The sequence below is a fragment of the Bos mutus genome, chromosome 12 (genome assembly GCF_027580195.1).
Source record: "Bos mutus isolate GX-2022 chromosome 12, NWIPB_WYAK_1.1, whole genome shotgun sequence".
Taxonomy (NCBI): Eukaryota; Metazoa; Chordata; class Mammalia; order Artiodactyla; family Bovidae; genus Bos; species Bos mutus.
The window spans coordinates 67680649-67706154 of record NC_091628.1 but is presented as its reverse complement, the minus strand read 5'-3'; the positions used below and the strand labels follow the sequence as shown (position 1 = coordinate 67706154).

Sequence of the window (25506 nt, the reverse complement as noted above, 5' to 3'; positions counted from 1 at the left end):
CAGATACGTATTATATTTGCAATAAAAGTTAGAAAGTGATTACTGCTCCAAAATGTTTAAATAAAATATTGCAAGAAGTTAACAGATGGAAGAATTTCTCCCTCTAAATGCATTCCTTCTTTAAAAAAAAGAAAAACAAATCTCTCTTGTCCATATAAACGTACATCATCCTTAGGGTCTATCCCATTTTTCCATGAGCAATGGTGCTATAGTAGTGAGCACAGCTGTCTTCCATTTCTTGAAATGAACAGAGAAACTTCCTTCAGAGAGCAGAAAGCAAAATTGGTATGTCTATCAGAGCAGAAATGTATACTTTAGCAAATCAGATTGATTATATTAGTCTTTAACAAAACTGTGTTATTATTTATTGGGGCAGTAGTGACTTCACACACACATCATATTCCCCAATCTCAAATATATATGCCATGTATAGAGGCTTCTGATGCTGAAGCTTCAATACTTTGGTTACCTGATGTGAAGAGCCAATTCATTGGAAAAGACTCTGACACTGGGAAAGATTGAGGGCAGATGGAGAAAGAGGCAACAGAGGATGAGATGGCTGGATAACATCACCAACTCAATGGACATGAGTTTGAGCAAACTCTGGGAGATAGTGAAGGACAGGGAAGCCTGGCATGCTACAGTCCATGGGATCACAAGGTGTCAAACAGGACTTAGCAACTGAACAGCAACAGGAGGCTTCTATTTTCCAGATTAGGGAACAGATCCACTACCTGAGAAACAGGGTCCCCAAGACAGACATGTTTCTGACAGAGTGCTGTTACGTCTTCCATTCAGAAACCAGGCCATTTGAAAGAAACATCTTCAACGCTATCATATTCTATTAGGAAAAGTTCAGTGCATCAATATATATAACCCTGTGAATCAATATATGTAACACCTAAAAAAATCCATAAGCTCAGAGCTTCAATTCTACATGAGAAGGGAAAAAAAAACCACTTTGAACCTTGTTTTCAGAAAGAAGTATCAATTTGTCCAAATCAACTTTAAGAAAAACAAAGTCAGTTAAGAAAAACAAACTCATTCTGGCTTTCCCTTCTATAATCACGGATTGCTTTCCATAAAGACAGGTGTCTGTCTGCTGATACATGTGACCACCGGCTACAGCGTAAGGCCCCCGCTACAAGCACAGAGCAGGCAGCAAAGAGCAGGCAGGCAGAGCCGCCAGCCAGAGCAGAGAAGTGGCCACATCCGGGCTGCTCACCAACTCCATCAATAAGGCTCTCTTGTGCCAGGCTTTTAAATACCTTCATTTTAAAATTAGATTTTGATTTTTTTTCCCCTCAGAAACAGCTAAATCTCTGTTCAGCTACCCAAACATATTTTACAACTTAGATTAGTGTGTTCTGCCTTCCTGCTTTTTTTTTTTTTGCAGCTGTTACTTTTAAGAGAGCACATTTTGCTTTCCAAATGAGAAGGGAGGCTTTTATTTAAAGGAGGAATTTTTCTGCTCCTTGTCATCTGGGCATCCTCCCTACTTTTTATGATTTCAGAACCTGCTTAAAACATCTTCATGTGCAAACTGTGCAGCGGCACCAGAGTGGAAACGTTCACAGTTTCAAACTTGATAGAAAACATAGACCGAACCAAAAAGTAAGCCCAGTCAGATGACAGAGGGCACACAAAAGCTCACTTGGGTTCACCTTTTCTCCCCTGGAACCACTTATTATAGCATCTATGCAAGAAAGTTAGGAAAAGGGATTCACAGCATGAATTGTTCTTTTCAGCCACTCCATGGCAAAAAAAAAAAAATGCCTCACCATTAGTGTCATCTTTGATTATCAGAATATTTATGTCTCTATTTGCACAATCACAGGGCTTCCCTGATAGTTCACCTGGTAAAGAATCCACCTGCAATGCAGGAGACCCCAGTTTAATTCTTGGGTCGGGAAGATCCCCTGGAGAAGGGATAGCTACCCACTCCAGTATTCCTGAGCTTCGCTTATGGCTCAGCTGGTAAAAAATCTGCCTGCAATGCAGGAGAGCTGGGTTCGAGCCCTGGGTTGGGAATATTCCCTGGAGAAGGGAAAGGCTACCCACTCCAGTATTCTGGCCTAGATAATTCCATGGACTGTATAGTCCATGGGGTTGCAAAGAGTCGGACATGACTTAGCGAATTTCACTTCACACATATGTTTCACCACACACATAGCTTAACAGGGTAGCTATGATGCCTATGAACTTTTAAAACGCATGGCACAATCGTATGCTGATATCACTAAAAGAAGGTTTGCATATTAAATGGTAGAATTATCACCACTTAAAACTACATCTTTAAACAGGGATTATCATATGGTATAAATGTGGTTATATTCTTAATACTTCTAGAAAGTTGATTACGATATAGAGGCCAAAATACTTGGGGGTTAAATAGCATTCTTGAGTAATTTATACAGTTTCCCTAAGAACAGATGCATGTTCTATTTGCTTGACCAAAGATGGATAGAATTTTTCAAAATCAGCATTGCCTAGGACTTCCCCAGCAGTCCAGGGGTTAAGACTCTGGGCTTCCAATGCAGGTGGCACAGGTTCAATCCTTGGTCAGGGAACTAGGATCCCACATGCTATGCAGTGAAGCCAAAAAAAAGTTGTTGTGTGTGTGTGTTTTAATTAAAAAAAAATATTCAGTGTTGCTGCTGCTGCTGCGTTGCTTCAGTCGTGTCCGACTCTGTGCGACCCCATAGATGGCAGCCCACCAGGCTCCCCCGTCCCTGGGATTCTCCAGGCAAGAACACTGGAGTGGGGTGCCATTGCCTTCTTGCCCATTTCTTAAGGAGTTCACAGGGCATGATTTATTTAACTGAGGAATTCAACCTTCCCTATTTCCCATTGGCTCAATGGTAAAAAAAAAAAAAAAAAAAAAAATCCACCTTTCAATGAAGGAGACACACGAGATGCAGGTTCCATCCTTGAGTTGGGAAGATCCTCTGGAGGAGGAAATGGCAACCCACTCCAGTATTCTTGCTTGGGAAATCCCACGGACAGAAGAGTGTGGTGGACTACAGTCCTTGGGGTCACAGAGGGTTGGACACAACTGAGCGCACACACACATTTACTATGTTAACTATATTAACATATAAATGTTCGTCCATTTATATGGAAGGACATTGTATAAGATATAGATTGTAGCAGTGGAGAAAAAATGCATTTCCGAATCCCTGCTTCAGAGCCCATGCTTTCTTCCCCTCCGCCTCTAACAGCTTACCTATACCTGCCCTCCCATGTTCAGCTGCTTCACTTAGGGTCCCCATGACTTTCTCACGCCATCTCCCCATAATGTTGACATTAATCATCTATATGTCTATTTTCAGTATTCTGTGTGTACTCAAGGGGAGGGCAGCTGTTGATACTTTTCCTTAACCAGCTAGCCAAAGATAAATTTGTGCTGGTCTGAACACATGTATACCTGTGGCGGATTCATTTCAATAAAAAAAAAAAAGAATTAATGCAAAAAATAATAAATAAAATTGAATTCACAAAATTACGAGGGATTTCTATGAACATTCCAGCCACACAGTTTCTTAATCAAAGCTTCCATCGTAAACAGATCATTTCAAAGGTGAGACAATCTGATGGCTCTATCCTGAGGGCTGACTTTTTAAACTAACTTTCCTCTCTATCAATTTCTTTATCTCCCAGGAAACACCACTTCCACTTAAGGTACTCTTTGTATTTAACTCTTCTAATCTTTTCAGGTATTTGAAAATTGCTGTCAGTGATGATAAAATACGCCACGTTTTGGAGGAAAAAAAAACATCTGATAGACATATATATAGCAGGTGCTTCATTGGAAGAAATATTATGCTCTAAAATAGAATGAAAGCCACAAAATGTATGTTCTACACAATAAACTCTGGTGGTCTATACTTTTACAAATTGATTTCCACTGGCTAAGCTAACAGAACTTATCAGCCACAGTCTTTCAAAGAAAACATGAATGTGTCTTTATATTACACCATTTAAATTTGATCTTACTAAAAGTTGTCTGGAAGGCAAAAAAAAAAAAAAAAAAATCTCTTTATAATTACAATTGGTGATAGTCAATTATCTATTGACTTCCTACAAGGCTCAAATACTATGTTCCAGGGACTGTGCTCAGTCACTCAGTCATGTCTAACTCTTTGTGACCCCATGGACTATAGTCCACCAGGCTCCTCTGTCCATGGAATTTTTTTTTTTTTTTTTATTTGGCTGTGTTGGGTCTTAGTTGCAGCATGCGGGATTTAGTTCCCTGAGAAGGAAATGAACCTGGGTCCCCTGCACTGGGAGCTCAGAGTCCTAGCCACTAGACCACCAGGGAAATCTCTGTCCATGGAGTTTTAATGCTAGAGTGGGTTGCCATCTCCTCCTCCAGGGGATCGAACTTGAGTCTTTTGTGTCTCCTCCTTTGGCAGGCAGATTTCTTTACCACTGCACCACCTAGGAAGCCCCTAGAGGCCCCTTATGGCTAAATTTGGGAAACACAAATTAAGAGACATTTATTAATTTATGTATTTTAAATTGAAGGATAATTGCCTTACAATGTTGTATTGGTTTCTGCCATACCTCAACATGAATCAGCCATAGGTAAACCTATGTCCCCTCCCACTTGAACCTCCCCACCCATCTCCCTCCTCCCACCCCATCTAACCCCTGTAGTTTGTCACAGAGCACTCCCATACAGCAAATTCCCACTGGCTATCTATTTTACATATGGTAATATATATGTTTCCATGCCTCTCAATTCACCCCACCCTCTCCTTCCCCCTCTGTCCACAAGTCTGTAAGAGGCTCATTTTAAATGGCACGAGAGAAGAGGCAGAAGGCAAAATTTGAATAATTACCAAATGAACACACAAATGTTCCACAAACGTATCAAAGAAGGAAAAGCTGGGGATCAGGTGGCTTACAACAAATTCACAACAGAGAATTAGACCTCAAGAGGATTTTCCCTGGTGGAGAAAACAGAAGGAGACTTGTATTATTATTGTTGTTCAGTGGCTAAGTCACGTCCAACTCTTTGTGACCCCATGGACTGCAGCATGCCAGGATTTCCTGTCCTTCACCATCTCCCAGAGTTTCCTCAAACTCACGGCCATTGAGTCGGTGATGCCATCCAACTGTCTCATCTTCTGTCATCCCCTTCTCCTCCTGCCTTCAACCTTTCCCAGCATCAGGCTCTTCACACCAGGCGGCCAAAGTATTGGAGCTTCAGCATCACTCTTTTCAATGAATATTCAGGGTTGACTTCCTTTTAGAGTAGACTGGTTTGATCTCCTTGCAGTCCAAGGGACTTTCAAGAGTCTTCTCCAGCACCACAGTTCAAAAGCATCAATTCTTCAGCACTCAGCCTTCTTTGGGAGAAGGCAATGGCACCCCACTCCAGTACTCTTGCCTGGAAAATTCCATGGGTGGAGGAGCCTGGTAGGCTGCAGTCCATGGGGTCACCAAGAGTCGGACAGGACTGAGCTACTTCATTTTCACTTTTCACTTTCATGCATTGGAGCAGGAAATGGCAACCCACTCCAGTGTTCTTGCCTGGAGAATCCCAGGGACAGGGGAGCCTGGTGGGCTGCCGTCTATGGGGTCACACAGAGTCGGACACGACTGAAGCGACTTAGCAGCTTAGCAGCAGCCTTCTTTATGGTCCAACTTTCACAATGGTACATGACTACTGGAAAAACCACAGCTTGACTATACAGACTTTTGTTAGCAAAGTTATGTCTCTGCTTTTTAATACACTGTCTAGATCTGACATAGATTTACATCTAAGGAGAAAGCACCTTTTCATTTCATGCCTGAAGTTACCGTCTGCAGTAATTTTGGAGCCCAAGAAAATAAAATCTGTCACTGTTTCCACTTTTTCCCCATCTATTTGCCATGAAGTGATGGGACCAGATGCCCTGATCTTAGCTTTTCAAATGTTGAGTTTTAAGCCAGCTATTTTTTTTTCAACAGTATGAATAAGCCTTGTTATGAGGTGTTAGCAAATGTAATAAGACACAGAAAGAAAATGAAATTTAGTGAAACTTTTTATTAGACAGAAATTTCTAGAAGGATGCTTAGAAGTACCCTAGAAGGATAGCTTGAGATTCTGAATGTCAAACAGATGGGGCTGAAATTTATCCTCAAGCCACTGGAGAACCAAAATTGACCTCTGATAGTTTTAAGTCAGGAGATCACAAAGTGTGATCCAGGAACCATCGGCATTACTTGGGCACTGGCCCCATCTCAGAGCTAACTAATACATGGGAAACTCCCAGCATGGAACCCAGCAGCCTGCATTTGAACACATCTCCTGGGTGATTTTGAGAACCACTGGTTTAAGCAAATTAAAATAATCAAGGCAATGTACCAGCTATATATCCTTCTGCTGGTGGCATGCACAACAGAAACCAGTGAGAATGGCCTGAAAGAGAAGTTTCAGAGCCATTTCTGAGTAGAAGACCAGAAAGGAGAAATAAATGTTTTTGAAAGATTTCCTATTTGACATTTAACAGTACTTCAGGATCACCTTTTAACGTGCTATTAAAGCTTCTCTCTTAGAAGCTTATCATAAAAGGAAATTAAAAGTGACTAAGTCTCCGAATGGAGATTACAGCCTACTAGGCTTTCTCTCTCCTGAATAAGAAATAGATTCCTCATCACGATACGTGTGTCAGGAGGGAACTGGGATAAAAAAGAACTAACATTTACTGACGACTTCTCTCTCTCAGGCTGCTCACGTGCATTATGCCATTTAATCCTCACAAAAAAGTATTATGAGCCACATTATATTATTACCCTTTTTTACAGATAAGGATACTGGGGTTCAAAGAGGTAAGAAAAGTTTAAAATAATCAATTAGCAAACACAAAACAAGGAATTAAGTCCTTTTTTCCCATATGGTACCATTCCCTAGGAGGTCCAAAGATTCCAGTATAAACAAGGAATTCCTATTATTTCCATTTCAGTTGGTGTTTGAGGCATTCTTTGGAAGTTGTTCATCTTGCTTATGTAATGGGGATGCCATTCTGAAAGTACTTAATTCAATTCAGTTTGCCCCTTAATCCACTGTTTTCTTACAAGCTTCCACCTGAGAGTGTATAGGTATCTGTTACCTGACCTCTCTAGCAGACATACATCTCCAAACCCAAAGAGCTTGAGGTCCAGCCAGAAAAGAAAGGGTAGCAAACCCACTGGTCCAGAGGTCATGGGAAGAAAGGAGATGGAAAGATTTAATGGTTCCCCACAGGCTTCCCAGGTGGCTCAGAAGTAAAGAATCCACCCACCAATGCAGGAGACACAGGTTCGATCCCTGGGTCAGGAAGATCACCGGAAGGAGAAAATGGCAACACACTCCAATATTCTTGCCTTGGGAATCCCGTGGACAGAAAAGCCGGGTGGGCTACAATCCATAGGGTCACAGAAGTCAGTCATAGCTTAGCAACTAAACAGCAATAAGAATGGCTCCCCACATCTCCCAGTTTCTCCTCTCTGAGCTTTGCATCTAGAGGAGAGCCAAAGAAAAGACAGATTTCTGGCTCAAGTTCTGCCTAGGACCCCAGGAAGAGATTGCCCAGTGGGCCACCTAAAGCTGACCTTAGAGTAAGTGTGGAGCCACAGGGCCCTCAGAGGAAGGGCTGCACCCCTGCCCCAAACCTGGGGGACACAGGCCTGGCCCAGAAGTCCTCACAGTCCTCCCAGAGGCCCAGAAAGCAGCTGAGTGGTAAACCAGGAGGTAATCAAGCCTACAGGAGGGCCAAAGGCCAGGTGAAGGACAGGTCAGGGATTTAGGAGGCCTCTGGGGCCAGAATGGCCAATGTCAGGGTGAAGACTTCAGAAAAGAAGGCTACCAGGTCCTTCCCAAGTTGTATAAGATCAGATCACTGAACACACCAACCCCAGACATCAGCTGTGCAGGCCAGCAGGGCCCGGAGATGGGCAGAGCCCAAGGAAACTCTCCCTTCCCTCTCCTTTCCTGGGGAAGAATCACTCCCTTGTCACTCCCCAGGCCCATGGAAGACTGATTGGCTTTTCTGTTGTTCACTGTTTGACACACATGTACATACCCTTTATTAAGTGCCAGGCATTATGCTAAGAGCTTACCTGTTCATGCATGTAGTAGAATCATAACACTGAGACCGAGGAACTATTAAGTATATCCCTGTTCACTGATGACAAAACCAAGGCACAGAGAGGTTTAGAAAAAGGTCCAAGAAATAGAGCAAGAAGTCAAAGACAGACTCTGCTTAAGCACCAAAACAGAACAAGTTTCTCACGTGATTTACTGTTGCTCAGAAGAGCTAAACTGATCACACTGAACTTTATAAACTCAACCACTCTATAATTTTTCACACATCATGTTGTCCAGCACATGGGAGATACTGAGGAAAACCAGGCGGGTCATGTGAGTGAAGCAACGAAGGAGGAGGAGGCAGAAAGGAACAGGAGGACAGAGGAAAGAAATCTCCTGCCTTTTCAAGTCAGAGTGGCAATGTGTCCATATTTTCAACTATCAATTCAGTTCAGTCGCTCAGTCATGTCCGACTCTTTGTGACCCCATGAATCGCAGCACGCCAGGCGTCCCTGTCCATCACCAACTCCCGGAGTTCACTCAGACTCACGTACATCAAGTCAGTGATGCCATCCAGCCATCTCATCCTCTGTCGTCCCCTTCTCCTCCTGCCCTCAATCCCTCCCAGCATCAGAGTCTTTTCCAATGAGTCAACTCTTTGCATGAAGTGGCCAAAGTATTGGAGTTTCAGCTTCAGCATCATTCCCTCCAAAGAAATCCCAGGGCTGATCTTCTTTAGAATGGACTGGTTGGATCTCCTTGCAGTACAAGGGACTCTCAAGAGTCTTCTCCAACACCACAGTTCAAAAGCATCTGGTGGCAACTCACATTCTTCCTACAGGTCCTCCAAAAGCTTGTAAAACAGGTGAGTCCCTGGAAAGGGGAATGATGACTTAGCAGCCTGGCTGGTTTTCTCTAGTCTGGTTTCTCTTGTCTTCTCTTTTCTCTTTCCAGTGACCACTGCTTGGACCGAAGAGAAATCAAAAAACATCCCATTTCTCTAACATTTTTTTAATGGAAAATGTCCAATTTTGTGAAGTATTTTTCAGTGATGTTTAATGTTTTTCCCCAAAACCCACAAGACTGAAATACCACCCTTAGCTCAAACCTTAGCGTAAAAGTCTTTAAGTTCATTCTGCACGGAGCACATAGCTGCCCCTTGCAGAAACCCTTCACACCACCCCCCCCACAGGAAGACAAAATGCACCGTCGAAACAACAGAAAGGGAAAACAAGGGCAGACTGGATATAATTCTAAAAATTAAATATATGGCCTCCAGAAATATACTGTCATTTTTAGGATTAAAAGGAATGAACTGAAAGTATAAGGGGTTTTCAAGGCTTTCTGGGGCCCCATTAATTATTTTTGTCCCTGCTGCTGCTGCTAAGTCGCTTCAGTCGCGTCCGACTCTGTGTGACCCCAGAGACGGCAGCCCACCAGGCTCCCCCGTCCCTGGGATTCTCCAGGCAAGAACACTGAGATATTACCAAACGGAGCCACTGCTAACACTGACATAATCTCGGCTCCCAGGGGGCAGTCTCATGGGACACGAGGCCCACCAAGGTGGCAGATGTATGGCACCAGCAATATATTTATCTGAGATCTGGTTCAGTTTTTAAAAATCTAACATGCCGCTGAATAGGTCCTAGGATACGGTATTTGTACAATGTAAAAAAAAAAGATTCTTTTGGGGGAGAGGAGAAAAAAAGAAGAGTGCTTTCAATGTTCAGTATCCTTTACATCTGCTGCTCAGCTGGAAACACTGTTAAAAGGCCATTAGGACCTTAAGGTAACAGACCTCGAAGGCTCTGAAAGCCAGGGAGCAATTTGCTGTTTGTGTGAGGATCAGCCCAGCCACTTCCTTTTCAAGGGCTGAAAACAGCTTCTGTCATGAGCTGTGAAAATCAATTCCACAGGAACCAGGCTGAAACGTGGCCGAAGGTGGCACACCTGCGGGCTGGCGCTACAGCAGAGCCTCCTTCTGGGCGTCCCTGGCACCTTCCAGAAGGAGGGGCTGGGCAGTCTGGGACTTCAGAAACCTCCAGGCTTCTCTCTTAGGACACCGGTCCTCTCTGATGCTTCACTGGGTTAAAATCCGAATTGCGTGTGGCCCAGAATGAAGATCGCTTCAGGGAGTGTTGACCTGGGAAAAGCCTACTCTGGCTTATTTGTATTCCATCTTTCTGTTTTTCCTGATGATAGTAATTTGGAAAAAGGCTCATTTTTTTCTGAAGAATACTGTTTCAAAGGCTTTCAACATAGAAGGCATTTTTATAACTTTTTTTTTCAAGTACACATGATATTTTTGAAAATAAATATTTCAGAGGAATCACAATGGTTTTGTCAAGAGTTGTACCTGATAAACTCATGGTTAGAAAGGTTAAAACTCACTTTAAAATGCATGACAGTTTTTTCAGTTATCGGAAATTGTTATTCCAGTTACAATATGCAACCTTTGTTACCACATAGAATTAAGACCATGATAACCTATATTTTTACATATAGTCAACCCTCTGTTAAACTGCAAACCTTTGTATAATTTACTAAGCATACGCTGGGTAAAAATAAATTGCCATTCTTAAATCATAGCAATTAGCTTATGTTTAGGCATATACCTTCTCACAATATTGAATTTATCTTTACAGTAATAACCCAGGCTGAGAAACTGACTCAAAGATAATTTGTTAAATTAATATGACAAAATGAAAAAGCATAATTTCATGGTTTTTTGCTGTGAATATCTGTTGCACCTAATGTATTGTTTTAACTGGAATTTAAATGTGATTACATGTAATTTCTTGATTAAAATAGAAAAACATGTTTATACAATTTTGATATGTCTATTATACAAAACATATCATGAAGATCTCTGATTTTAAGAAATCCTCAAGTTATTTTTTCTAAAAAAACAGAAGGTGGTAAGTGAAAAGAGATTATATGTATTAATTTTGTTATTGATGACATACAAGTTGCCATTTGCAACCTATTATATTCAATTGAAATTGACCTTTTATGAGAGCCATGTGGTAATGTAAGCAAAATGAATATATTCTTTATGGCAGTCATATAAAAAGATTGGCCTAAGGTTTTAACATAGTACTTAACCTCCTGGTGTCTGAATACCCCCAAGTCTGTGAAAAAATATTGTATAAGATAACCACATAATCAAATGAGTAGTAAAAGCACAATAAAAGCCTTTCACACATTAACACTTGATAATGTAAAAGTAACAGTCAACTATGTTCCCTAAATTCAGTACAAACAGGAGAGGCTGGAACAGATCAAGTAGGAATGCTCAGAATCCCTACATTTCAGGAATATTAACTGCTATTAATACTTCAGAATTAAAAATTATTTTCTAAATAGAGCTCCTATTATGTCAAAGATCACTTAAACTCCTCAAAATCATTTGTTAAAACTTCTGCTACAAAAAAAGAGAAAAAATCAAGTGATTTTAAATGTTATCATTTCTAAGTTTTAAAAACTCCCAGTTAGGATTTGGAATAACATAGGATAAGCAAACAGCTAAAGGACAATATTTTCTTACTTTCCCCCCCAAAAAATTAAGGCCCATCACTTACAAACATCTATACTAGCCAAAAGCATGGTGGCTTTTTTTCAAGTTCATTGCAAAAGTGCTATTGACTCTGTGCTATTCTGACCCATTAAGAAAATAATAATTGATAGTTACTCATCTCTTTTTTGGAAGACCTCAAAGTGCTTTTTTTACAGAGCAGCCTCCACTTCACTGCAACCTTGAATGGAAACACCCCTAGCTCCCTGAAATTCAGCATAGGAGCACTGGCCTCTGCTAATCTCAGCTCTACCGGGGACACAAAAAGAGAAAGTCAATTTCTCAGGAAATCCGAGACGTAATAAGAAGCAAACACACTAGCCGATAAAGCCTACAGGACACAGGTGTGCATGCCCAGAATGCATTATGCTACGCCTTTAATTAAATGCATATAAAATGAAGAGTGACCAGCTCTAATGTAGTCTCCTTGTATCTGGAAGTCAGGAACAAATGGCTAAATCTGCACAGGAAAAGCAGCTCAAAGATGGAGAGATGGGGCTGGAATCACTCTTGACCAGAGATATCTTCTAAAAAGGACCCCAAAATGTGTCCTACTTACTCACAGAAAGCTGACCACATTAGCTAAAAATAATAGGGATGCTACTGCGAAAGAAACTTAAATTGTCCTTCCCAGTTTCCCTTTCAAGCAATGTTGTGCTTTTCTTTTTACTCATGCAGAAACGCCTCAGTCAGCTGGGTGAAACCCGGTCTGCTCCAGGCACAGGTAATGAAGGTTTGAACTAATCCAGTCACTCGCTTTCCCTTGGTCCCCCTAGTGGCCAATATAGACATCTGGAAGAAGGCAGAGGAAATAGGGTGTGTGTGCAATTTGGAGCAGAGACGCTTTCTGGGTGGAGGTTCTTACCCAAGATCAAGGCGAAAAACAACGCAAAAGCATTGCCCAAATTGAACTGGCTACCCTGACCAAATAGAAAATAAAGTGTGTTTAAAACCACGCTGAATGCACTCAGAGTATGGCTCCCAGACACTCCTCAAAAGATGGTGCCTGGACAGACAGTATCAACATCACCCAGGAACTTGCTAAAGATGTAAATTCCAGGCCCTGTTCCAGAACTACTGACTCAGAAACTTGGGGGGTAGGGCCCAGGCATTTGAGCTTAGCAAGCCCTCCAGTGATTCTGGTACTTGATAATGTGTATGAAGAACTGGCTCCAGATCACTGGCTCTCCTCCCCACATGTACATCAGAATTCCTTGGGAAATTTTAAAAAGGAGGAGAGGGAGGGAGGGAGGGAGAATATCCTTCCCAGACCCCTTAAATCAGAATATCTGAAGATGAAGCCCAAGTGTAGGGTTTTGTTGTTTTTTTTTTTTAATATCTCATATGATTCCAGGATAAGCCCTGGTTCTTTCCAACTGAAAACAGCCAGTTGTTAAATTTTCTGGAATTTTGTGAGCTGGTTGCTAATCTGTTAGTGGCTCGAAATTGGCCATGGTGGGAACATTTAGACCACAAAAATTGGCAAATGCTACAAATCAGGTCTCCCTATACACTACCCTCTAGAGAGTCAATCATTTTACATGCATCAGTTCACCACTGGCCAGTGTTGAGAAATAGATCTAAAGCAAGAATGCCAAATAATTAATTCAGGTAGTCTGAGTCATCCCTCTCAGTTTCTCCATTACCCCTCAACTCCTTGAGATTCTTATTAAGACTATAAAGATTAAATAACCAATTTAGTGGCCATGAAAATGCAAAAGGCTATCAGCCCCTCTTACAGCATAACCGTGACTAGCTCAGATCAACAGCCACAGTCCTTTTCCTTTCTCTTCCAAGCAGGTATAAAGAGTAATATTCCATTAAATAGACCCTCCTTCTCCATTCCGTTGATGGGCATTTAGGTTGATTCCATGTCTTAGCTATTGTAAACAGTGCTGCTATGAACATTGAGGTGTACATGTTCAATCTTTTGACAAGACCATTTTACAAATGGTGTTTTACACTACCAATTTCATCACATTAAGAGCCATGTAATATCTATCACTCCTTTTACACTATTAATACAAAATAATCAGTGGCTCAAGTTTAGTTTTATTTATTTATTTGGGCTTCCCAGGTGGTGCTAGTGGTAAAGAATCTGCCTGCCAATGCAGAAGACTTGGGTTTGGTCCCTGAGTTGGGAAGATCCCCTGGAGAAGGAAATGGCCTACCACTCCAGTATTCTTGCCTGGAGAATCCCATGAACAGAGGAGCCTGGTAGGCTATAGTCTATGGCGTCACAAAGGGTTGGACATGACTGAGCAACTAAACAAGTTCAGATCAACAGCCACAGTCCCTTTCTCTTCAAGCATGGGCACAGGAAGTAATTCTGGAATGAGAAGGGTGGGTAAATACACTGGGGACTTCCAGGGGCAGGCTGCCTCATCAATGTGGAGATGCGCGTGGGAAGGAATGGTCCCACTGTGTGCCTCAGCGCACTGTCCCGAGGCTTTGCTTCTTGGTACTCCAGTAGCCATCTTGTTTTCATCATGTAGCTGATGTGGATGATGAGGATGAGGATGGAAGGATCAAAAGATGGGGAGAATCTGCGAGTGGGTCATACTGTTCACTTGCCACCTTCCACCCTAGAACTGCTCCATGGTGAGACTTCTTTGCATGTAAAAGAATGGCTCTCCTTGGTTGCGTGAACCAGTTGAGTCAGGATTTTCTGTGACCTGAAACCAAAAGTATCTTAAGGGACACAGATTATTTCAGGCAAGAGTTTCAATGGCTTGTCCTCTTTAAACCTTTTTAGTGGAACTTCTAAGTAGCAGAACAGTTTTTAAAGCTTTTTTTTTTTTTTTTTAATTTTACCTCTTCTTTGATGACATCATTCACCCTTTTGTCTGCCTCTTATCTTCATCTGTGCCCTCAGCTGCTCATGTGTTGGTACCGAAAATCACTCCCTGGCTGTCCTCCTTCCATCTCCGAACTTTTCATGACCCCTCTCTATTCCATCCTGTTTATACTTCTTGCCCGACCTAAAACAATACTCTCCTCATATGCCTTCATTGCCATGACTCTCAGATGATAATCTACTTTCTGCTGTACAAAGCCAAGGATGCCCAAAACTCCAAGCCCACCCTATCTGTTCAACATTACTTCTAACAAGCTCTTAATCAACCCTGCTGACTCTCTCCCACAAGCTGTATTTTGCTCGCCTGCTTAACCCCAACCCTAATGGCTTCTTTCAGGGCCCTCTGTCAAAGGTGACCCATTCTTCAAGGTTCCTCTGATGGTAAATTCTACACGTCAACTAAACCAGCCTAAGGAAGACCCAGATAAGTAGCAAAACATCATTTCTGGGTGTGTCTGTGAGGGTGTTTCTGGAAGAGAATAGCACTTGATTCAGCAGACTGAGTGACCAATGTGGGCAGGCATCAGCCAATCGCTTGATCTCCTAAATGGAACAAAATGGCAGAGGAATGGTAAATCCTCTCTCTCTTCTTGAGCTAGGATGCCCACATATTCCTGCCCATGGACAACAGAGCTCCAGGTCCTTGGAACTTTTGATTCAGACTGAACTATCCCACCTGCTTTCATGGGTAGTCAGTTTGCAGACAGTATACTGTGGGGCTTAGCCTATGTAACTACATGAGCCTACTCCTATAATAAATCTCCTCTTCTATATCCCTAATTATCTATCTATCTAATAAATCTCCCATATATTTACATATGAGATATACATTCTTGGTTCTGTTCCTCTGGAGAACCCTGACTAAAACACTCCCAATAAAATTTTACCTCCTCCCTTCAGCAAGGTCAAAGAAATCTCTTTCTGATATGATTCTTATTATTACAGTCAGTCACGTAATTTGGCACTTAAGCCATAGACCGTTTAATCTTAGGCAATGAAGTAACCATTTTTTTTAATAAATGTATTTATTTTTTAATTGAAAGATAATTGCTTTACAGAATTTTGTCGTTCTCTGTCAACATCAACATGAATCAGCCATAGGTGTACCTATGTCCCCTGTAACAATTTAATATATTCTTCCTCTTGCTGCTGCTGCTTTGTCGCTTCAGTTGTGTCTGACTCTGTGCAACCCTATGGACTGCAGCCTTCCAGGCTCCTCTATCCATGGGGATTCTCTAGGCAAGAGTACTAGAGCGGGTTGCCGTGCCCTCCTCCAGGGGATCTTCCTGACCCAGGGATGGAACCCGGGTCTCCTGCATTGCAGGCAGATTCTTTACCCTTGAGCCACCAGGGAAACCCATTTTTCATCTTAGTGAAAATTTTTAAAACATACATTTTTACATTTTACACTGTATAAAAAACATACATTTTTTACTTGAATTTCAAAATGAACACAGCTGATGACATATTTTGATACTTTCTGAGAGTTAATAAAGTGCCTCTATTTAGGAAATCTTTTTCTCTCAGTGACCCTAAAACTCCTAACAGTCCTCTTCTGGTTTTATGATATTCTGTTGCCATTAAAAGGTACACATGAACTGTGTCAAAGTATTTATATTGACTTGTTAATTTGATAAACATTTCTGGGACACATGATTCTCTCTTTCAACCTCTATCTCACACACACACATTCACTGTCAGACACATAGTAGATGCTCAATAAATAACTGTGGACTGATCGATGGTTTGGGTGGTATCAATTTTACCTCCTAAATACTTCTCGAACCCTTCCACTTCCTGCCTCTCCCACAGTCACCACTCTGGTTCACGCTGACATCTCTCCTCTTCCTGTATCTGCCTTTGGCTCTCGTCCAATCAGTTCTCTACAAAGCAACCACACTAACACTCAAAACTATGTCCCATCCTAATTAAAACACTTCAACAGCTTCTCACTGCTCTGGGTTAAAGGCCTTATTCACAGTAGTGAGTGGAACAGATTACAATGCTGGTCAAGGAAAGAGACAGGGCCAAGAGAGGGCAGCTGACAGAACAAGCTTTATTTGGGAGGCACTTGGACAGGTTGCAATAAGGAGAAGTCCCTCAGAGCTGAGCACTTCCACAGGTATCAGAGAGTACCCTGCAAGGAAGAGGAAGCACTGAAATATCCTGCCAGACAAGGGGGATGAGGTCTCTGGGCAATGGTGCTCAGCCATGGGGTGTTGAGGGCGCAGCTGCTTAGAGTCTTTTATAGGCCCAGGGTACACAAAATAGGGAGGTTCTATATAGTTTAAACAGAGAAGGCAACAGCACCCCACTCTAGTGTTCTTGCCTGGAAAATCCCATGGACGGAGGAGCCTGGAAGGCTACAGTCCATGGGGTTGCTGAGGGTCAGACAAGACTGAGCGACTTCACTTTCACTTTTCACTTTCATGCATTGGAGAAGGAAATGGCAACACACTCCAGTGTTCTTTCCAGGAGAATCCCAGGAACGGGGGAGCCTGGTGGGCTACCATCTATGGGGTCACATAGATTCAGACATGACTAAAGTGACTTAGCAGCAGCAGCATATCGTTTAAAATCTGCTTCTTTGAGCTATAAACAGTTGACTTTAGCCCACAGGTTTTAGCACTAAGGGTCCATGTCTGTGCCAAAAAAAGTAAATGTTTGGTCAATGTGCTTGGGCCATCTTGGATCACAAGTCACCAACCCAGTCCTGGGCCTCCCTGGTGGCTCAGATGGTAAAGAATACACCAGCCAATGCAGGAGATTCAGGTTCAATCCCCGGGTTGGGAAGATCCCCCAGAGTAGGGCATAGCAACCCACTGTAGAGTATTCTCGCCTGGAGAATTCCATGGACAAAGGAGACTGGTGGGCCAGAGCCACAAGGTCGCCAAGAGTCGGACACAACTGAGCAACTAACACTTTGACTTCTTCAGGCTCTTCTCCCAAGGCTCTCATACCCTTTGCCCCTTCAACGGCTGTTTCCCCAGATTCGGGGCCTTCTTACCACACAGGAAATGTGTGTTCCCTCTGCCCCCTCTGACGCTGTATTCAGGCTTCAGAGCCCATCACTCTTCCTCAAGGAGGCATTTCCATAACCCTGTGATCAGAGGACACGGTCCTATTAAATGCTTTCCCAGAGTCAGGTACCCCAGCGCTGTGTACTCATCTCGCCCATTCACTGCTAAAGGTGCCCTGAATTTCTGCTTCCCTGCTGGGATTAAAACTCCCTGGGGCCCTACAGCCAGCACCACACAGTGACTTACACATAGTAGGCAAACAAGAACTATTTATTAGAGAAATAAAAAACAAATGCCTAAAAGAGATGAAGAATAGGTTGTAATAGTAATCAATAGCCTGGATAATGTGTAAATGTGGAGTCGAATTTCTACTTTTCCTTGTTACTAACTGTGCATTTGTCTAAAAATATTTTTCATCCTGGGTTTTCAAAACTCTTAAATATGTCCATCCAGGAGTATATTAGAGTTTTTAAACCTTCACCAAAGAATTAGTACTATGAAATCCTTTATTTACAAACACACCATCCCAAGGAGTCAACTACACTATCATACGCTCTCATGTAAGTCACTAAAAACTGAATACTGGAGAAGACTATGAAACTATTTAAAGTCTCATTATGCACCAGCTAAAGAATTTAAGAGAGCAGAATTTGGTCTGCAAAATGATATAAGCACCAGTTTGAAATAATAATTTTTCCTGTTTATACAGGCAAGACAACTCCAAGTCACCTTGCTGGCCTTACTACAAGCCTTCAGAGAGATATGAATTAAGGAGGAAAAAAACAGTCTTATTTATGATTTTACTTTTGTGAGTCTGAATATATTAAGATTAAGCTAATGAATTATTTTATCAATAATTTCTTTACTACAGTTTTTATCCTAAACTCATATTTCTATAAAAATCTTGTGACTGAATGGTATGTCACTTTGGTTTAAAAAGACTCAATAATTTTATATTCTGTTAAGTGTTCATAATACCCATAACTGCAAAAGAACAGTAGTCACCCTCTCACATAAGTTATAATGCAATGCTTATACTACAATATTCTAAAGAACATCTCACTGTACATTTTAAACCACTTTTGATAGTGGCCTACATTTCTACTCACAAGCTATTACGACGTGGCACAGTTAAAAGATGAGAGTTTTATGTAAAAAAGTGTATCAGTCAACTCAAATGAACTCTTATTCTCAGTGATGACATATCATCTTCTAATTAAATCAGCTAAGATAACTCTGTTTGCAAGGATCATTCTAAAATTAATTCCCAAATCAAAAGTCTAACAAGTGGTACTCCTAATAGCCCAGACTTTAGATTGCTTTGATACCTGGAATTAATGTGAATCTTTCAGTAATCTAGTGACTTGACAAATCATAAAAAACCCATTTGAAGTTCCACTAATTCATTTATACTTCACACTGTTCTTCGAAAGGATCTTAAAGACATCATCTAACGAAACAGGGCGCTAGGAAATCAGAACTCTTTGAAGAAGGCGGTTAAATGGAAATTAAATTATTTATCCCTAACTAGGAGATTTAAAGAGTAAGACTTACCAAACACTGTTTTTTCATTTACGTTAATGTGATATCTACATGTAAATTGAAAAAAGAGTTGGGTTAACAGCAAATGTATTAAAGAAGTTGGTTTGCTGGTGAGCAGAGGAAGGGCAGGCTTATTCCCTGGGAAGCCCACCAAAAAAAGGAAGGAACTGCTGGACCCAGGCCAGGTAAGATTCTGAAATTTGAAAATGATAAAGAAGGACTAAAACAATCAAAGTCCCTGGAATATTAGAGAATTTTTTTTTTTACTTTAGATTTTTGAGATTTTCACATGTTTGAGGTAAGCTGATATCAAAGAGACAGGAGAGAATTTTCATGCTTTCTTAATATCTAGGTATAGCCTGACTCATAGGAAAAAGTTGGCAGAGTAAATTATTGAGAACAGTGTTAGTTATATCCCCCCCACTAATTTTTGGAGATAAACTTCCCTCCTCCTTCTACCCTCATGATAATTTCCTATAGTAAGTTTTTTTGGACTAACCCATTATTCAGAAAGTAGGCCCAGTATATTGAAAAAAACACCCGACACATGTTTTTACTTTCTATCTTTCATAAAACCACATCTATACAATGATCAGCAAAATGCACAAATACACAGACAATTTAGTGGTGGAAGCATAGCCAATTCCAGAGAACATAAAACCCAAATTCAAAGTGAGTTTGAAAAATTGTAGATGTTGCAAGTAAATAGAAAAATTCTCAGCTTGAACTGTGAGTGAATGCATATAATGATTGAGAATACCAGGCTATGTAGGTATTAGATGAGAATAGAATTGATTTTACATGCATTCATTCAACAAATACAACATGGCAGTGGGCAAGATGAAGTGTATATACTCCAGCGCCTGAGATCAGAGTGCCTGCATTTGAGTTCTAGGCTCCTGGCTTTCTAGCTGAGTCATCCTCAGGCAAGTTAATTATCTGTTGCTCAGTCTTTCCATCTTTAAAATGGGGATAATGATAGTATCTAAGTTACTAGAAAAAGTCAATCAGGCAATGTTTAATGTTTTCAAAGTAGGTAATGTTGTACACAGTAGGTGCTGGACACAGTAATTCCTACATAAGGGAATGTTAAGTAAAGTTACATTAGATAAACGAAAAACATTAACATGAGCCAATAAATTATCACTAGTCAGCAACACACGCATATTATAATTAATGACTCCAAAAAGGCTCAAAGCATAAAACAGAGGTTCCATAAGCATAAAACAACATCCCCTGAATTGCCCAGCCTTTTAAGCAGATGCTCTTTTCAGCTGTGAGTTCCTTTACAAGTTTGGAGCCATCAGTATGACTTGGATTGGAAAACAAGATAACATTACTGGTGCTGGAAGAAAAACCGGCATGTTTCATGCTGACCTTTGATCAGAATAACAGTCCTAACAAAGAACTCGATGATACATGGCTCAATATCTTCCCAGTAGACAGAAGAGAAAATAAGCACATTTTGAAGGTTTTTGACTAGATATCTGGAAACGTTCGGATACCACAAAAATTACTAAATATCAGAATGGATTGCTGAGAGGGGCTCAAGAGTCTACTCCTTTGGAGGTCTTTCAAACAAGGACAGATAGTCTATCTGATCTGCCTGGGATGGTTTAAAATCAGGGCTGAGTGAAGATTAATGGTACAAGCTGCCCCTTGAAGGCCTCCTCTTTCCCAACCACTCTCTGAGAGTCGAACTTTATATATGACCCATCACAGCCCCTCATCTGTTGAGTTTGAAGAATTCCCTTTTATCCTAGAATAGAAAAGGGCAACACTATTTCACAATTGTGAGTTCTGAGTAAAACTTTAATAATGTCATGATGAGACATAATGTCCTCATTACTTTTCAGTTATTTTACCAGGCAAGCTACCTGCAAATATCTTTCAATTAGAAACAGCTCTCATGAACCTGAAATTTGAACAGCAGTTCCTTTAAATTCATGTTCCCTGGCAGACTAACAGCACATGCTGTTTCTCAAGCAACCCATTAAAAGTCCAAACAAGGCAAAGGATAAGGACTTGAAGGGAAGGATAACTGCCATATACTAGATAATTAAAAGTAAATAGTATCAGGAACTAGGGAGGAGAACGAAAGTGGGTTCGTTTAATAATAGGACACAGATGATTCTTCCAACAGCAATAGGTAGACTGAGTGAAGTTTACCTCGAAAAAATGTTGATCCTTAATACACAGGTACCTTTCATCTCTTTTGTTTTTCCTATCAGATGTGCCTCTGACCCCCCAATGACCTATAGCTTGAGTACCAAAGGGTACCAAAGGACAGGAAGCTTTATGCAAAGTCAACAGTCCCCTTAGTCCTAGAAAGAGAATTTAACAGAAAGTGCACACATTTTAGAAATTCATAGCTAATTAACAAGCCCTGTAATTGTCAAGGTGGGGATAGAAAAGGGGGGAAAAAAATCTCTGTAGCTAAAAATCTACTAAAGGATTTATTTCAACCACTGGGAATGTTTCAGAAAAGTCAATGGTGCCTACAGAAATCATATACACAGAAAACCTTCCCTTTGATATTAAGGAGATTTGCATCGTGGTAAAGACCTGTAGTCTCCTGAAAGCCCCACAATTCATTAAATAATACAGAAGCAATTTAAAAATACTTAACTATTTTCTTCTTGGAGATACCTTTTCTGAAATCACGTTGGGAAATACATGTGTGTTTAAAAGACATAGTTTGAAAAAACCCAGATTAGTGGAGAAAAAGTTCCCAGAAAAAAGTGATCCATATTCTAAACCTTTAAAAAGTTGAATTCCCTGAGATTGGGGGAGGGAAAAAAAGGCATAGCTGATCCTTATCAATTAATTAAAAAGAATGAAATAACAGTAGACAAAGGGGAAGGAGAGTTAAGAAACTTAAGGATCTGTGGGGCAGTCGCTCTCTACGCATTGATTAACAAATTAAGGAGCTCTGGAAAAGCGAGATGAAGTGACAGAGAGAAAAGTGGTCTTATAATTCACCACAGGTTCCGCCTGCGACTCACCAGAGGCTGCCTAAGGCTCAGAATTGAAAACCTCTCCCTGTGTATAATGCTCCGCGCTGTTAGCGTGGTGTATAAGCTGTTGTGTTGTTGGTTTTTTTTTTTTTTTTTTTTTCCCCCAGTGCTACATTTCTAGAAACGTGCTCATTCCGGGATAAGTAAAAACCCTCACTTGTAGAGTTTGTGCATCAACCATAAAACGGCAATCCCACTACGTATCGAAACCGTGGTGTTTTACCATCACTGCAAAATGCACAGTAGAGACCAGCTCCTGGGCAAAACGCAGAGAGGCTGGTGGAAATCCAGGGTTCTGACTCGACCATCTGAGGGGCACTGAGGACTTCGGCTGCCGGGTTTGAGCAGCCCGCGCCCTCGCAGCATCCCCTGGCCCCTCTCTGCCTCTCTCAGCTCCGCGCTCCCGCAGCCAGGGGATTACCTCTCCCTAACACGTTTCATTCACAGAGCCCCCGAGATGCTCGGGTTCGGTTGGAGCTAAGAGCCGGAAAACATGCACCCTGGCGACCGCGCAAGTGGTCGGAAACCGAGCCCTCCCCACACGCCGGCGCCCGACCCAGGGGTTGGGGGTTCTCGAAGGAGAAACACCCGTGGCCGGGGGACGCGGGGTCCGAGGAGACCTCCGGGACGCATCCGCTAGCGAGCCACCCGCTGAAGTTAGCTCCCCGGAGCAGGCTGGCGAGGCCGCGCTCCGGACGGGGTGCCGCGCGGGGCGGCAGGGCTGTGCCTAGGACCGCGAGTGACCAACCGCGATCGGGGGAGCCCTGAGGAGCCGGAACGGCAAAGCCCGCCCCAAATCTGAAACCGGCAGCCCGCGAATTCCCCAGACCCGCCCGGAGCCGCCGACGTCGGAGGCCGAGTCCCCGGGTGGAAGGGGTGGGGGGTGTCCCCCACCCCCAGCCCCGCTCGCCCGCCCGCCCCCGGCCCGGGCGCCGGGCGCTCTGCCTCCCCGGAGGGCAGGAGCTAGGGGCCGGGGAGCCCTCCGCGTCTCTCCACCGCCCCCGCCGGCGCGAGGGCGGGAGCGGAGAAGGCGCCACTCTGACGGTGGCGCTGGGCAAACTGCGGCCGCAGTTCTTCCAAGTTTGCCTGAGCGAGCGGCGCGGGGTGGGCGCCGGACTCGGCGTGCCGCCCTCGCGCCGCGGCCGCCCCCGGGGGTCCCGGGCTCCCCGGCCCGCTCGGCCAGGGCCAACGACGAAGAGGAGCGCCAGGGCGCGGGAGCCGGGCGCGGGAGGGAGGGAGGGAAGGAGGGCGCTCCCGCGTGTGCACACACAATGAGGCAGCCGGAGACGCACACCTTCCCCCCCTCAGCTGGAGAAGCCGCCCCGAGCATCCGCCGCCCGGCACGGAGGCGCGGCGGCCCGGAGAGCCCCCCGGCAGAAAGTGAACACCACAACTCAGCAACAGGGGGAAGGCGGAGGGCTTCCGGCGGCCCGGGGGACGGGCGGCCGCCGAGGGCTGCAGCCGGCCCGGGCCGCGCGCCCGCGCTTACCTGCGATCTCCTGGTAGGGGATGTCCGCCAGGCTGAATCCCTTGGCACCGTACGCCTGGCGGACCTCGCCGCAGCTCCGAGCCTTCACCTCCGCCCGGGCCGGGAGGGACAGCAGCAGCCCGGAGAGGGGAAGAATCACAGCCCCGATCCAAGAAGGCATGGTGCAACATGCAAATCCAGCTCGGTGAACCCCGGGACCCGTGCGCTCTTCACCTTGCCCCTCCAGCCGAAAGCCCGCCAGAGCCGGCGGCGCGCTCCTCGCAGCTGCCCAGCGTCACCCCCTTCCGCCAGCCGAGGGGACGAGCCGCGCAGCCCTCTGGACTGCGCTCAGCAAACTTTTATAAGCCTGATGGAGGATGGCAAAGCCAACCAGGGCTGACTGAGAAAGCAGCCGCCTCGCTCCACTAGTCCCCCAGACCGAAAACAGTGCAATAAAAACGAGGAAAAGAAGGAAAAGAAATGTTTCAAAAAACCACCATAGGGGTTGAACGCTGCGATCCGAGTTTCGAGCCGCAAGAATCCTAGCGCGCGGCGAGCTCGGCTAGCAGGAGTGTGCGGCGAAGGTGGAGACGCGCGCCGGCTCTCCCGGGAGGGAGATGGACAGGCGACCGAGAGGGTGTGCGCGCGCGAGTGTGTGTCGGTGTGAGCGCGGGGTTCTCGGGGACGTGTGTGCGTGGAGGTATGTGTTGGGGATATACGAGATCCAGGGGAAACCTCAGCTTCGCACAGGCTGAGGGAGCCTGTGAGAGTCCTCCTGAAATAGGAAGAGAGAAATCCTGGAGACAGACGCTGGGAGGCTGGGAGGCTAGAGGGAAGGAGAAAGGAGGGGAGGGAGAGAAACGTGCTACACATCGCACAGCCGAAATTCAGAGGCAGAGTCGAAGGCAAAACCTGGACTGGATTTCTTTCTAATCGGCAGCAAAAGGGGGATAAAAGGGAAGCGTTCCTCTTTTCTTCATTGGCTGCACATCCTTCGTACTCACCCGAAATGCTACTTTTAAATACCATAACGAAGTCATCTAGAAAGACAAAGTATTTTAAGTCATTAACTTACGTTATTAAACTATATTTTTGTGGTTGTAAAGGACAAGCAATGCCAATTGTTGCTCTAAATATGAGCAACAATTCACGACACAGCCCTCGCAGAAATGAACAATTAGAGGGGGACCCGGAATAGCAGGGCACAGTCGCTGCTCTAATTACTGGGCTTATCGCTGTTTGACTTTTTTTATTTTCTAAAGATAACGCAGGCATACATTAGACATAAGTAGTTTGTTTTTTTAATTTTGGGTTCTGGACTCAAAAATGTCCCCCTTTTAACTTCAAATGTTACATAATCTTGGATCAAAAATCATTATCTCAGATTTCTAGTGTGTAGATGAACAGGAAAGCGAAGAAGAAGCAGAACAAGAAGAGGTGAGAAAAAAAGAGCAAGGATCAGTGGGATACATGAAGGAAGATATTGAGGAGGGCATTGAGGTCCTCCCTTGCTCTAAAGGCTCTCACATACTAGACTTAGCATTTTCTTCCAAATGAACAAAATTTTCAAGTGGAGAATCACTTCACTTCTTTCCTCCTGCCTTATACTCAAGTTTTGTGAAATGGTATAAAAATGAAAATTCTTATCAATTTTATTATGTTAATGAACTTTGCTGGGCAGGAGTATGTGTTGAAACCCAAAGCTCATGCAACTACTAACAGGTAAATGCAAGACCAAAAAAAAACAGATAATACTTACTTACTTTTGTGTCTGTGTGTGTTTAGGTCAGGTCATTATTCAGAAATAACTGTAGGGTAACGTCCAGTTTTTTGGATCTTCTCTATAAAGCTATGTTTTTCAGACGATAGCTCTTAATGACCAGAATGACCATGAAATTTAAGTCATTCTGTTTGTTATCACGACCACTGTCATAGTCATCTTCATCATCATTACAACACATTAGATACCTCT

At 43.2% G+C, this 25506-nt stretch overlaps 1 protein-coding gene across 1 annotated transcript in view; it reads right to left on the bottom strand.

The window, feature by feature from the left end:
• Positions 1 to 24371, bottom strand: part of GPC6 (glypican 6) — a 1236352-nt gene extending 1211981 nt beyond the window's left edge. The window contains exon 1 of the mRNA XM_005909238.3: positions 23556 to 24371. Coding sequence (XP_005909300.1) covers positions 23556 to 23715 — 160 coding nt within the window. The 5' untranslated portion in view covers positions 23716 to 24371. The remainder of the gene's footprint in view (positions 1 to 23555) is intronic.
• Between the last annotated feature and the right edge of the window lie 1135 nt (positions 24372 to 25506).